We start from the raw sequence: 15,191 nt of genomic DNA, 5'->3' as shown, positions 1-15,191 counted from the left end.
GTCATCATGTGACCTTCATAAATTGTAAGAATTGTAGATTTTAAACTTTGCAAAAAATAAGAAATCGATGCGATGGTGAGTCCGACGCACAGTAGGTATTTAGTGTACAAATGAACGAACCAACTTTTAACTTCATTTAACAATGCTTTTACTTTAATATCTATGATTTAAGATACAAAATAGTGAAAAAAAAATCACTTTTTAGCGAGCATAATTGTCATTTTTTAAACAAAAGAGCTGAGCAACGAACTTTATTTTTTGATCAACATTTTTTTTTTTGCAATTCTTTACCTACTCTTAAACAAATTTATTTCACGAATGAACAAAATTAATATATTTGTATTAATAAGGGTTGAAAACTTTCAGTCATAGTTTCAGAAGCAGCCTCTTATTTAGGTTATATATTTATTTTATATTTCTTCAGTTAGTTAGCTTGATGGAAGGGAAGTTTTACAACACAATTCAGAACAGAGAGCAACACGCAGCTTATTTTCGTCTTTATAAATCTTCGTTGAGGTTTAATGTTTTTTTTGTTTTTTTTTTTTTGTTTTTCTTTTTGGAAAAGTGAGAGTGTAATCAACACTGTGAACAATTTTTCTCTAAACTATGTTACGAAACAAGTTTTTAAACTAAACGTGTTTGTGTCTACATTCTTTGAAATTCTTAATTGACTTTTTTTTTTTTTTTTGATTAACTCAAAATTTGCAAAAAAAAAATACGAACTTGTTTCTTTCAATATTTTATGTAATAAAGTACTAATTTTGTTTTAAAAAAAAAAACGCTTTTGTCGTTTTTATAAGAATTTTTTGTTTTGAGGAGTATTTTTAGAAAAAGTAAAAAGAAAGAAGGGCTTGCTGGTGGGAATGCATGTACCCCACTTATAGACGAAATAAATAAATAAACAACATAAGTCCAGTTTTCCCAACAATTTTTTTTTTGAAATTTCTCATTTATGTATAGTTAGTCATCTTCTGGAAAAAAAGTTAAGTATGTCAGACCACCGAAAATACGAAAACTGAAAAGGTTCAAAATATATGAAGAGATTATAATTAGCTAGATTATAACTCGGCATACTCTAAATTTAAAGTGATGTGCAGCTTTAACATAAAAAAAAACAGATTTTTGTTGCTCCTGAAAAGTTAGTGCTCATGGACTTATGTTGTTTCTGAAATAAACGATTTAATTATACTCCCTCCCCCTCAAAAGTTGCAATAACAATCTAAAAACAATGTAAAATCGCAATGTAAAAGCTTATGTTTTCTTGTTTTTTAATTGTTTTTAATTTTAAGGTTGATACTTAAAAGATTATATAAAATAAATTAAAGAACTAAAGTAAAAAAAATATACATAAAGATTAAAAAACTAAAAATACGCTTTCTGATCTAACCATTTCTTATAAGTCAATTAAATTATTTTGTAGTTTTTAGTGCGTGATAAAAGCGTATTTTTAGTTTTTTTTTTTAAACTAGGAATATATTTTATTTAAAATTGATTTGGGATTGAAAGATATTTAAAAAATTCATCTATCCTTTGACTTTTAAAAGAAGAAAAAATCTATAAAATAATCAAAAAAAAACAACAAAACTAATGCTATGTTTTAAAGACTATTTTTACTCTTTTTTAAAATATGTTCACAATGCGCGACCTAGCGGTCATTTTAAAAACTCAAAAAAAAGAAAAGAATTTCGAGTTTTTGTAAAAACAACTTTGATGTCTTAGAGGATTGAAAGTGCAACTAAGATTATGTTTAGATTATGTCTCTTCGACTTGCGGTAAGCATTAAAAAAAGGAAATATAAAAAGTTATACATAGCATAATAAAAACATCGAAAATACTTTTGGTTAGAAAAATTCTTATAACTTTGTAATTTTTTTTTAGTTAAAAAGCTCGTTCAGCGTAGACTGGATTTTATAAAAATTATGATGTTGTTGAAAAATTGTATAGTTGAAATTTATTTTTTAAGTTGAAAATAAAATACAAAAATACTTTAACCTAAATCTTCGCAATCTTAAATGAAACAGGAAAAAACTGTCGCTAGAAAACTTTGTTCTTCTTTTTTCCAACTACATAATGTATCCCTTTAAAAAATAAATTAAATGATAGCCTACCGTTGTTTGTATCCAAATCTAGATTCTGCAAAAATAGAAAAATTCCTGATAAGTAAGTTAATTACTCAAATAATATACAAATCTGGCACTCAAGTTGAAAAAAAAGCAATTTTCATCTGTTATATGAACGGTATTCTCTGTCACTTTGTGAGATGAGGGACTATTTTTTATATTGAGCGTTTAATCAATGTGTACCCATCACATATTCTTGAAGAATCATTCAAAACTATCCTTGGGGAATATATTATGTAAAATTATTTGAATTATATTTATTTATGATTTTTAACCTACACATTTTTCTAATCTGCAATATTTTGATTCTTTTATTTCCAGTGCATCCGTTCGGATAGTCTTGAAAGTATAGGCGACGTCAGTTCATCTCTAGGGAATCCACCATATATACCGGCTGCTGGTGGTGAAGCTGCCAATTTAATTCCACAACAACAACAACATCCAACCTATCAAGGATCTCAACATCAAACAAACCATCCTAGTAACAATAACAACAACAATAATACCAGTACAGCGAACAATAATAACAATAATCTAGCGCTACATAATCAAATGCACACGGGAATGCATCAGCATCCTGTGATGACCAATCTCAGTCATATAAAACAGGATTATGACCTGACGTCCCTGTAGGACGATGTCAAATTCATTGAAGAGAGTTTTATAAGGAATTTCTAGCATTGTAAACTACACAAAACATAATGTTTGTTTCTCTTTTCTTTGAACTTTTTGTAACTCTGTTGTAAATTTTATTAAAAAAAAAAGTAAACATTTTATTTCTCTCACGAAAGTGCAAATAATGTTCCGATAAAATTGAAAAAAATAAACAAACAAAATAAAAATGATTGATGATGATTAATTTTTTGTCAAAATAGAAACGTAAAAATTGTATTTATATATGCGTAGGTGTTAATGGTTTTAACTTTTTTTTTTCTCTCATTAGTTTTTATTGTCTGAACTCAAAATAGTAAATAAGTTGTAAAAATTTGTAAACTGTAATATAATTAACAAAAAAAAAAAACAAAACAAAAAAAAACCAAGTGATTTTTGGAGTAAGGGTGTTCAGGATAGATTTAAGATACCTACATAAATTTCTCTTTTGTTTAATTTTAAATATTATTACATACTTACTTACACACACAAACACACACTTATGTTAAGTGCCATACCAAATAATTAGTTTATTTTATTATTTGTAGATTGAGACAAAATATACCTACCTAATTATTAATAAAAATGTAAAAATGGATGTTTTTCTTGCTTATATTATTTTGATATACATTACATAGGTAATCAAGATAAACTTGTTTATCAAGAAAAGACAAAAAGAGTTGCAGTAGAAACTGTTTTTTATTTAAACAAGAGACTTGAGAAACAAACTTTTGAATAGCTGTTTGTCGCGTGAAACGTGTTATTTTAATATTGAATTGAAGAACGTTTAATGATGTCAAGCCCACTGGACGGATTGTTCTATCTGAAGCCTGCATCAACACACTACTTTGATCTTTAATTTAGGACAATTTTTTCGGTTAGGAGTTTTGATTCCGAAGATGGACTAGACCAGAAGTGGTTTAAAAAGCATTCTACGTTGGCCCTAGCAATTGCAATAAGATACTGCTGTTTTTCCTAATAACATCATTATACTACTTTGGTGAGGTTTAACTGGATGTAATGTTGTTTAAGATTTGAAGATCCTGTTTTATAACATGACACTAAGCACTTAATGTTAGAAATATTTAATTTTCTTACTTGAAAATACATTACATAACTTTTAAGATAAGCAAAGAAAACCTTCTGTTATTAAAAAAATTCTAGCGGCGTCAATTTTTAACCGATTAAAAATGTACCCAATTTAGAAACAAGACATTCAAAGCTTTCCATTGGCAAAAAAAACTAGACTTCATAAACTCAAGAATTTCAAAAACACATGTAGAAAAAAGGCTAAAAATTGATTTAAAGGATAATAATTTTTATAAAAAAGAACTCGTTCGTTAAATCAGCTTTTTCGTTAAAACCGATTGCAACTATTCGAATGAACCTCTATTTGAACTTTCTAATTTGACCAAGCTTTATTATTGGAAAAACAATTTTCTTTTCATTCACATAAATGCTATGCCTGTAATCCCAACACGTGACTTATGATGTTCTTACTATTCCTTTAGTGCCTACAAGATATTTTTTAGATACCCCTTAACCAAATTGAACGATTTTTTTATGGAATTTTATTTGGTAACAAAGTTGAACAAATATACAGAGAAACAAATTATTTTCGAAAAATTGATAAAATTGTTATAGGTATAATCTATTTTACCAATTTTTTGAAACGAATTTTATTTTGTTAAAAGGTATTTTATATTTTGTATAATATATTTCTTAGGATCTACTAGTTCTTGTACCTACTCATACACATACGTAAATATGAAGTGTGTTCTTCATACAAGCAAAATCGTGAACTCAGTTGAAATTGGTTTTATTTATTACTACAATATCTTCTTTCATTAATGTATTTATAACATCCCTAGTTGAGATTACTAAAGCCTTCAAAAATATGTTTTGTCAAACTCTTCAAAAAATATAACACTAAATTTCTTCGGGGTTCTTGAACCTTTTTTCTTTCCCGGAATCGGACTTTTGTCCACGATGATAGTCATAATGATGAACTCAAGTTTTGTTGTCAGCAAAAATGAACTTCACTTGGTTACTATTTCTCATTACTTCATTGTGCTACTGAATTTAAATTTCAAAAAAATTACTGCGGCACCTGAACACCTTATTAAAATAAAAATAGTAAATGTAGATAAATTTTATCCCTGAAACTGAGTTTCATTTTATTTTATACATGGTTTGTCCACAAATATCTTAAGACAGCACACACAGGATGTCCGGTAAAGAATGGATAACCCTAAAACGGCTAATAGCTACACTTATGACTGTTCTTAAAACAAATAAAAAAAGTTTCTTTCGCAACCAGTTAACAAAATATTTACTTTTTTTCGTTCAGTGTATTTTAGATTTTATCATCTTACGTTTTTGTTCACCACAACCACGAATGAATGAATTTTATAAATTTCTTTTTTTTTTATAATTTTCTACAATAATTGACTCACTAAAAGAGAAGTTAAAAGTTTTTATAACTGTTGCACCTTGTCTTAAAAAATTTTTTTTAATTTGTTTTTCGATGCAAAATGTAAAAAAAAAAAATATTTTGTTTTTCTTCTTCAATTCAAAAATCTTTGTTTTTTCTTATAAAAATTTTTGTATCCATATGAAAACTAAATTTAAACAAAAGAGCTGAGCTTAAAACTCAATTATGAAAAAAGTTTTTAAAAAACCCAAGTACCTATGTTAAGTTAAATAAAAAAAAAACTAAAATCAAGTACAAAATTCGCATTGCCAATATCCATCTATTTATCTTTGGCGCCGCCGCCGCCGGGTACAAAGGGGTTAAGTCAGAAAAGGTAATTTTGAGAAAAATGAGATTGAAGTTTAAATGTGAGAATTCTTTTTGAATTAATATAATTTTGTAGAAAAATGACTTTTCGTTTTCTGTCTTCCTCTTGACTTATCGCCTTTGGATCAATTTTTTTATTTAAAAATTAAAAATTAATGCAAAAACAAAGGAGTTAAGTCAACTTACGCCCTTAGTACCACACAATTTTTAAAAAAATTTGACTTAAACCCTTTGTACCGAATCATTTCTAACGGAAAGAGATACGCTAGAGCTATGGCGATAGGACCAAACGAAAGAGAAAAAAAAACTGATTGAAATGCAATAAAAATCCGAAAATCGATTTTTTTGACTTAACCCCTTTGACAATATTGACAGACACATAAAGGTGCTAAATTGCAAATACAAAGTCACAATTCTCTTAAAGTATAGCTCTATCCCTCCACCTCATCATTGTTTTATACATACCTTCTAGTTACTACTGTTCATAATACTTCTCACAAAATATTGATTAACTGATGTAATACAGTAAAATAAGGAGAAAAAAGGGGTAAATCTCGGAATGAATGTTAGTAGAAATTTTTTTTGCTCAAAATCTTCCTTTTGCCATTCTATAACATATCTCAAAAGTCTAGAAAAATCTCATGTCCGCTTGTCGCGATTTCAAGGTCAAATCGCGAAATGGAGATTTTCAAAATTAGCAAAAATAGGCTATGGTATTATATACACATATGATACATGATTTCAAGGTATTTTTTAATGCTGATTCCAAAAAATCTAAAATCAAGACAATCTGACGTCTCTGGAAAAAGTTATACCTGCTTTTCCTCTGTCAACTCATATTATTATAACAGATGCAAACGTACTGCTGAAAAACCCTTAAAAGTTATGGTAGATGAACCAAATTTTGCATGAAGATTTTAGAATCCATCATTATTAAAAATCAAAACAATCCATTACAAAAAATATATATACCTACGAAATAATGGTATTTTTTGATGGAGGGGCAAATTTTAGGATATGCACTAAAGAAGATTCTTGTTCATCTTAGGAATAAGTGCTAATAGGCTAATTTTTTCATTTTAATCTTCGTTTGGATATTCTTTAACTACCCTCAAAAATCTAAAAAAATCTCATGTCCGCAAGTCCTAATTTTCTTGGTGTGAACTTAGGTGCAGATTTGAAAAAATTGAAAAAGTACTCTTCAGATATTTGTGTCAGATCAACATGAATAAGGTACATTACTTTTCAGGGATGGTCATATTTATTTGTTTGTGGGTTTTGTTGGAATCAGCGTTAAAAAATACCTTGAAATGATATGGGTTATGTTGGTATACATATAAGAATCTAAAGTTTTCTTATTATTTTTTTTAAATCTGCACCTAACTTAGTTTAACCTGGAAAATTAGATCTTGCGGACATGAGATTTTTTTAGATTTTTGACATAAGTTATAGAATATCCAAACAAAGATAGAAACAAAAAATTAGCCTATTAGCACCGATTCCATAATTGTACCAGGGTGTTTTTTAATGCACATTCCAAAATTTCCCCTTTTCTCAAAAAATACCATTTTGTCATAGATATAAATGTTTTTTTGCATTGCATTTTTTTGATTCTTAATGATAATGGATATGAAAACCCTCATGCAAAATATTTTTCCGCTACCATTACTTTTAAGGGTTTTTCGGTAGTAAGTTTGCAACTGTTATAATAATATGGGTTGAAAGATGAAAAACAGGTATAACTTTTTTCAGAGACGTCAGATTGTCTTGATTTTAGATTTTTTGGAATCAGCATTAAAAAATACCTTGAAATCATGTATCATATGTGTATATAATACCATAGCCTATTTTTGCTAATTTTGAAAATCTCCTTTTCGCGATTTGACCTTGAAATCGCGACAAGCGGACATGAGATTTTTCTAGACTTTTGAGATATGTTATAGAATAACAAAAGGAAGATATTGAGCAAAAAAAATTTCTACTAACATTCATTCCGAGGTTAAACCCTTATTTGACTGGATTAATGGAAAAATAAATTTACCACTTTACGCCACAAAACAACTTGTATAACAAAATAAACGCAAACTCAGTAAAATGCCAAAATTATTTTCAACTGAAATAAATTTAAATAAAAATTTATAACAAATTATATTCATTTCACTTTAAACACTTTGGCAAAATATTTTTGGCCACTGCGTGATTCGTCTGGTATCCTGGGTCATGATAAATTGCTGGCTAAGCGCGTTTTCATGTTCACAATCCAACAGGGGAGATTGATTGCAACTTGTATCTGTGAATATGTCAGAGAAGTTTCTTTCATACCTGAGTTGTCACGGTGACATGCTGCTGGTCGCTCGGTACTGCCAACGTCGCACCGTGCTGACCCTCGTTATTAATTTCGCCCATGTGCTCTGCGCTGGCACAGCTAACGTGATGCGCAGTGGCTGGAAAGACATTTTGCCAGTTAAATTGCAAATCGCTGAAGCCCACACCTTTCTGCTCCTGGGTCCTGAAATGGTGACACTTTTTTTTCCGCCAAGCACCAATGTCACAGTGTCAACGTTGAGGCAATCGTCGTCCATCGTCGTCGTCATAACATTATAGGAGCTCAGTGAGTGACACTTTTTAGTGGTGGCGTTGTTAGTTGGCCCATGCTTGATAGTTTTTCATTTTCAGCTTTCTGGGAACCAAGCTATGACGAACGCTCCATGTCTCATACGAGGAGAGTATGTAGATATAATTTGCATTTGAGTGGGCTCAGTGGAGTTTTTGATGTTTAACATGCATTCAGAAGCCAACAGGTGCCAGAGCTGCGCCGCGATCAATCATCGGAAATCGATTTTTAATTAAGAACTCTTGTTGGTCGCGTTGACTGCACATGAATGGGTTAGTGTTCAGGTATGAGGTTGGTCTTTTATTCTGGGTGCTTAAATTTGTCCTAATTAGTTTGACAGAGAACGATGACTTTGTTGGAAATTTTTTCCTCAATTTTAAAGATAGAGGGAATTTTTTGTCATTTCAGTTACAATGAGTCGAATGTGAGTAAAGATTTTCGGGCGAAACGCTTTTTCGAGAATTTCGTCTGGGCATTTAGAAATGGCATGTTTGAAGATTTTTGTTTCAGAAATGATTGATTTAGGGAACCTTTGGGTTATGAGGTTGACATTGAAATTAAAAAAAAAAAAAAAAAATAAAGTTGAAATAATTTTAATATTTTTGATTAGCATTTGTCACAGTTTGGGTTTTATATGACGCTATCAGAGTCATCAAGTCGCAGTTTCTAAGAATTGGTAACCCAATAGTTCTAGTAGTCATAAGACCTGTTTGACATTAGCAAGCCTTCTTAATGTCACATATAGAATATATGTACATATTTAGAAAATGTGGCTTCAAGCGAGTTGTGCCTATATCCGATATTATTAAAAGAAAATATTAAATATGGACTTGGACATGAATACGAAATGGCTCGTCAAAGATTTTTAATTGGATAACAATCCAGGCAAAGTGCGGGCTACTCCATAAATCTTATATTTTGGCCTTGAAACCAATTCTGGAATTTTCACCGTATGCGAACCATACAAAATACGTTGACACTTCCACCAACTGATCGTTTACAAAATATTATTGTTTCCAAAAACGAAAATTGTTAAGAAATCTTTTTTTTGCATACAATCCATATTACAGTATTTGCCGTCCCAACTCTCTGATATTTCTGGCCTTTGAAAAAAAAAAAATTAATTCACTTCTACCGTGTAAACTCAAGTTAACTAATCTGCCTTTTCGATACATGGAGGTAATAAAGTTATTAGCATTTTCAAGGTTTCAAAATTGAGTTGATTTTTGACACTAAACCATCTTTAAAAACAATATAAAGTTTACAATACGCAAAGTATTGAATCTAACTCGTATGTTATATTTTAAGTCTCTCAAACCCAAGTAAAAATGAAACTGCGCGAACCTTCACCGAAGTCATGCCACATGGCTTTTAGAGCAACGCATTTATATTGACTGATTTATATTGACATGATCCCTGGACTTAACTTTCTTTAAATTAATCAAAATGGCCCCTTTTGTTATTTAAAGCAACATTTTTAAATATGAAAATCTAGCCAGAAATATTTACAACACTGCAATTTTCAATCCTACCATTATAAAAAAAAAGGAATAATTCAACTACAAGATTTAGTTTCTCATTTCCAGAATTTAGATATGTTCGATACTAGATCTGCACACCATGATTTTCGAACAGCTTAGAAATTGAGATTGATGAAGAATTTTTGCATCCTATCGGGATCTGTAAAAATAACTTGGCTAAACTTATGTTCGAAAAACCGTACAAGTTTTTTGTCAATACCTTGCTTCAAAGCAAGTTTGTTTGAAACTTACATCAGTACAAAATAGACTTACAATTCCGTTATGTCCTGCTGCAAGTCAAATAAAATGCACGACTGGGTCGCACGAACTTGCTCTTAGGGTTAAAGTTGCTTAAATGTTTATGACTTTTTATTTAGAAATTTGGAAAAAAAATAAAATTCGTTTTTTAAAAAAATAAAATAAAATCTGAAATCAAATTGCCCTCCAAAACAAGTATGCAGTTTTAATTGATATATTAACATGCATTTTTAGAAAAAAAAATTTCAAAATCGTAAGAGCCGTTTTTTAAAAAACTAATTTTTTATAAATAATTTTTTGGGAAAAAAGTTTTAAAATAAAATAAATAAAATTTTGTAGAAATCACTAATCAACACTAAAAAAACAAAATTTTAAAAAAATTCAATGTCCCGTTTTCGAAAATTTGATTTTTCAAAAAAAAATGTTCAAATTTTTTTTTTAAATCCAAAATTTATTTTTTTGGAAATTTTACTTTTGTTTCGTTGAAATCGAATAAGTAGTTTCGGAGATAATCGGATTTGAAAAAAAACGGTTCTATGACAGGTACCGTTAATAATGATTTTCAAAAAACAATTTTTTCATTAGAAGATAGACCTTAGCTTAAGACTAACATTTGAATTTTTTAAACAAAATCGTTAGAGCCGTTTTTGAGATATTTCAATTTTACTAAAATCGGTATATGACAAGTAAAGTTATTTTTGGTCCAAAAAAATTAATTCCAAAAACCCCTCTGGAAAGTCGCCAAATAACGCTACATACCAAGTTTGACATTAATCGGTCCAACCGTTTAGGCTGTAGCTCCTTATACAGACAGACAGACAGACAGACAGACAGACAGACAGACAGACGGACGCCACAGTGGGGCAGACCCATATAGTGTGGTGATATAAAGGTTATTTTTTAAACTAAAGCTATGCGAAAAAAAAGATCACGAGTTCTAAACTTAACAGTAAAATTGATAAAATTAACATATTTGTTTTGTTCAAAGTCTTTGATTTATGTTTATTCATGCGGTTAAAGTTGAGAGTTTTAGAGCAAAAATTCAGTTTTTAATAAGTAATAAAAAAAAGGGGTTTCTTTTGTTTTTTTGTTTAAACTCAATATTATATGAAAAAAAAATAAAATACAAATTTCTCGCATAGATAAAAGTATGTAAAATACTATTCTTCTGCAAAAAAAATTTAAAAAAATTTCTTATATTATAAAATTGAATGAGAAAATAATGAATTTTTTGAAACGCATCTTAAAGTTTTTTCTCAAAATCTTCTGTTTAGGCAAATATTTAGCAAGTCTAAAAATGGAGAAAGCATGATAAGCAATTTTTCTATAAGCCCATATAAACACTTTTGCTAAATATTTGCCTAAAATATTTTTAATGAAATTTTGAACTTCAAAAAACGGTTTTTTTTAAAGAAAGTGCTTTTTTGTTTTTTATTAAAATATATTACAAAATCATTCTTTTTTGACAATCATGCACTGATAACTTATAAACAATGTTTTTTTTCTTTTTAAAAGTTGTTTTATTTTTATTTTATAATAAGAAGTTTCGTGAAACAGGGTGATTTGTTATATAAAGTTAGTGCTTTTGTTTTTTACTTTTTTTTTTTTTTTAATATTTTTTAATTTAATTTATTATTAATTTTTTTTCATATTAAATTGATGCGGCTATAAGGTTTTTTAAAAAAAAGTCCCACCTTACAAAGCAAATTTGAAAAAAAAATAACTTGAACATCAAATTTGACAATTTTTTTCAAAGTTTTGACTTTGAAATTATATTTCACAAAAAGTATTCGCGAAAACTACTTTAATCAAAAAACATTTGAAAGACTGGAAAATAAGCTTTCAAAAAAGCTATTGCACAGTATTCTATGTCTTTTTCTTGATTTTATGTATTTTTTTTTTAATTTAAGGTCAAATTTTCAGAAAATTGCCCCTCCCACCGGAACGAGGGGTGATACAGCGCCCTTCCCAAAAATGTTTTTCTTAGGTTAAACTGAAGAACTATTTCTTAAAATAAAGTTCACTTTTTATACAGAAAAAAACATAATTCAAAATTATAGGTTTTTTCAAATGTATTAATATTTTGTCCCCTTACTTAATTTCCTAGAGAAAAATAAAAATTTTAATGGAAAAAAGTTCATAAAATTCAAGAAGTCTGTTAACTTTAGTTACAAAACCAAATAAAGTGACAAAAAATGTCTTATTATTAGTAGAAGTAATTAATATCACAAATCGATCTATTCTGTCCCACTGTGGGACGTCCGGGACCCACTTTTTTGGCATTCTCTACCATCGTAATGTCATGGAAAAATGTTACCTCAAATGTTGCGTCCAATGTGAATACCGTCAATTATATCCTAATATTTTGTGTGGAATATTTTTTTTTTTTTATATTTACTTTGTATTTGTTTTTTCTTTATAATTTTAAGTTGGGATACCTTATTTTTCTCGTTCCCCTCTTTTGGAATCCTTTTGATTTTGAAAATTGACGTTGCGTGAAAGGGCGAGCGTTGCGAAAAATACTCAAATAAATTTATTCATACTCCATGTAAAAAAAAATTATTTTAAAAATTTTGATACACCTTTCGGCGAGCGTTGCGAAAACGCAACGTTATGGTTTCACCAAAGATCATATAACTAGTAGTAGTCTTTAAACATGACGTTGCAAAAACTCAACGTTAGCCGGAAATGGGTTAACAACCGATGCCATACTTTAAATTCAACTCTGGTTACGGCAATTCAATTCAATCTAGGCATTGTATTGAGGGTTATTTTTTGCCAAAAAGGCATAATTTTTTTCATTCCAATCTTGATGGTTTGTGTACCTTTCTTTGGACATTTTTTGGCATTAAAGATATAATTAAAGCAATAGAATATTGTTCTATTCTTCTGTTGGTCATTCTACTCTGTTTCATTTCATGTGCATATTTCTGGACAGGAAAATTACAGTTCTTCATCTTCATTGGAGCCAATAATAAATCAGTTGATCAACTTGTTTGATTACAAAAACCCAATATTGTAATCAAAATGTTAGGTGGGAACCTACTTCGTTTTCCAACTTGTTATCAAAACGCATTTGCTTACAGCAACCTTTAAAATCGAATAGTAATTTGTAAAGCCCATACAAAACACAAACCTTGATTTATCATTATTATTTTCAAATAACAAAAAATATGTCGTTATACAAAAAATTTAATTACATACACATTGGCTAAAAGTCATAGTCATGAAAGTACTTAATAACAATTGAAGTCACAATATTAATTTCTCATTAATTACGCGCCCAAGTTTTCCCTAATTAGTAGACTAAGGTGTTATAAACTCTTCTTAACACTAAATCACAATTCACAAATTCGTTTCCTAAATACAAAACAGCATCAACATTAATCACAAAAAAAAAATTACTGATTTTAATTACAGCCTCTAAAACAATAATTTCTTTAATAATAACAAAAAAAAAATACCTTTTCATCGTTCAAGGTACAAATTTCCAATGAAAAAAAAAAAACACCTACGACTTATAACTGATGCATTTGGTTTTAATATTAAATCCGCAAAGATTTGTAATGTACCCTCATACCACAAAGTAATTAAAGTCGATAATGTCTCGACAAAAAACCTCAAAGCTTTATAATCAATGGTCATATTTTACATAATTTTATTTCTCTATAATTATACACTAATTTACGCAAAACTATTAAAATATCTATGACATCAATCAATTAATGTGCTTAATCCATCAAATTTGATGGTTCTCTAAAATAAATTATTATGAGAAGCTAATACGATCTACTGACTCGACCCGCAGGCTCCATTTTGTTTAGGCCCTAAAGTTGAAAATAAATTAAAGCTATAATATACCTCAGGACGACCACATGTGCCTCATTTACCTAATTTTTCACCACCATAACAAACCACCTTCCAATAAATCACTGAAAGCAAAGGGAGTCAAAATTTTTTAAACAAAGTAGTCTAAAAAAACAACAACAAAAACGAAAATCAGATAAATGACTTTTTAAAACATAAATCGATGTGAATTTAAACGTTTTTTAATACAACATCTCCACACTCTTTGGCCCTTAATGATAACAAATTGACCATTCGGAGTAGTTAACAAATGCCTGCACATTAATTATAAATCGATGTCAGAGGTGAAAGGTTACACAAAACTGGACAGAAGAAGATTTTTCAAAAAAACAAAGTGATTTTTTGAAATGATTTCCCGTATCTAAATCTTAGAATGGTTTTTGATGGATATCATTCAACCATCATAGAAATTTTGACAGATGTCTTATTGAGAGTGATGGGTAATAGAGTAACTAGCCCCCTGATACAATGACAGGTAAATAAGCATAAACAAAACTCCCCGGAAAGAAATACAATTTATTTTTTCATTACCGAATCTCCGCACAAGATTTGAATGAGTATCTTAAGGCCATGGCTTGAAAATAAGACTTCCATGGAGGCATTCACCGTGAATAAAGCGTATATAACCATCATGGTTATAAAAATACAGTTAAGGTGTACCACCATCATCTTTCGATTCTTGTTTTATTGAAAATCGATTTTTCACCATGAATACAAAAAAAACAAAAACAAAAAAAAGGAAATAACTTAAATTTAAAAACAAGGTAACTTTGAAGCTCTCTTATGCCTGACTATGATGGTTGATGTTGCCTCTGTCCGTTCAATGTAGGTGGTAAAAATGATAAATTCTGTGGCCCTGAAAGTTGGCATGTTGTCCGTGCTCTGATGTCAATACGAAGTGCGGGGCAATATATTTCTATACCATCATGGAATGGATGATGATGATGATGGTGGTGATGGTAATGGGGATTATAACAATACGATACAAATGAATAAAATTACATACACACAAGTTGTGAACAAAGGCTTAAATTTATATAAAACAGATGAATGTCCTGATTGTTTTTTTTTTTTTTTTTTTATACGAGAGATTGATTAAAATATTATTCACTAAAGTGTTGGAACTTTATTTTTTGGGGTCAAAAAGGTTTTTTAAAGATAATGAGGGAAATAATGATGGTCTAAATATGTGGTAGGTTAGCTTAATTAAAAAAAAAGAATATAAAAACTGTCATTTATCTATTCATTTTTATGATAGTGAATAAAAGCTAAATGAAGCCCATTAAAATTATTTTAATGGCATAATGAAGTTCTATAGTTTTGCCTAATTCAAAATAGTTGTTAATTGAATGGCTTTGGCA

At 29.1% G+C, this 15,191-nt stretch overlaps 1 protein-coding gene and 2 long non-coding RNA genes across 3 annotated transcripts in view; all 3 read left to right on the top strand.

Moving 5' to 3' along the window:
- Window positions 1-3,036, top strand: part of LOC129915262 (homeotic protein deformed) — a 51,174-nt gene extending 48,138 nt beyond the window's left edge. The window contains exon 5 of the mRNA XM_055994747.1: window positions 2,442-3,036. Within this exon, the coding sequence (XP_055850722.1) occupies window positions 2,442-2,753 (312 nt within the window). The 3' untranslated portion in view covers window positions 2,754-3,036. The remainder of the gene's footprint in view (window positions 1-2,441) is intronic.
- Window positions 3,037-7,670: 4,634 nt separating this feature from the next.
- Window positions 7,671-8,725, top strand: LOC129914664 (uncharacterized). The gene is made up of 3 exons (XR_008772228.1): window positions 7,671-8,182; window positions 8,248-8,469; window positions 8,594-8,725. It is a non-coding gene; the product is annotated as an uncharacterized LOC129914664 (long non-coding RNA).
- Window positions 8,726-13,849: 5,124 nt separating this feature from the next.
- Window positions 13,850-14,842, top strand: LOC129914665 (uncharacterized). Its single transcript, XR_008772229.1, has 2 exons — window positions 13,850-14,305; window positions 14,378-14,842. It is a non-coding gene; the product is annotated as an uncharacterized LOC129914665 (long non-coding RNA).
- The last annotated feature ends 349 nt before the right edge of the window (window positions 14,843-15,191 follow it).

The sequence above is a fragment of the Episyrphus balteatus genome, chromosome 3 (genome assembly GCF_945859705.1).
Source record: "Episyrphus balteatus chromosome 3, idEpiBalt1.1, whole genome shotgun sequence".
Classification (NCBI taxonomy): Eukaryota; Metazoa; Arthropoda; class Insecta; order Diptera; family Syrphidae; genus Episyrphus; species Episyrphus balteatus.
The sequence above is the reverse complement of the archived record's forward strand: the minus strand, read 5'-3'. Positions and strand labels throughout refer to the sequence as shown.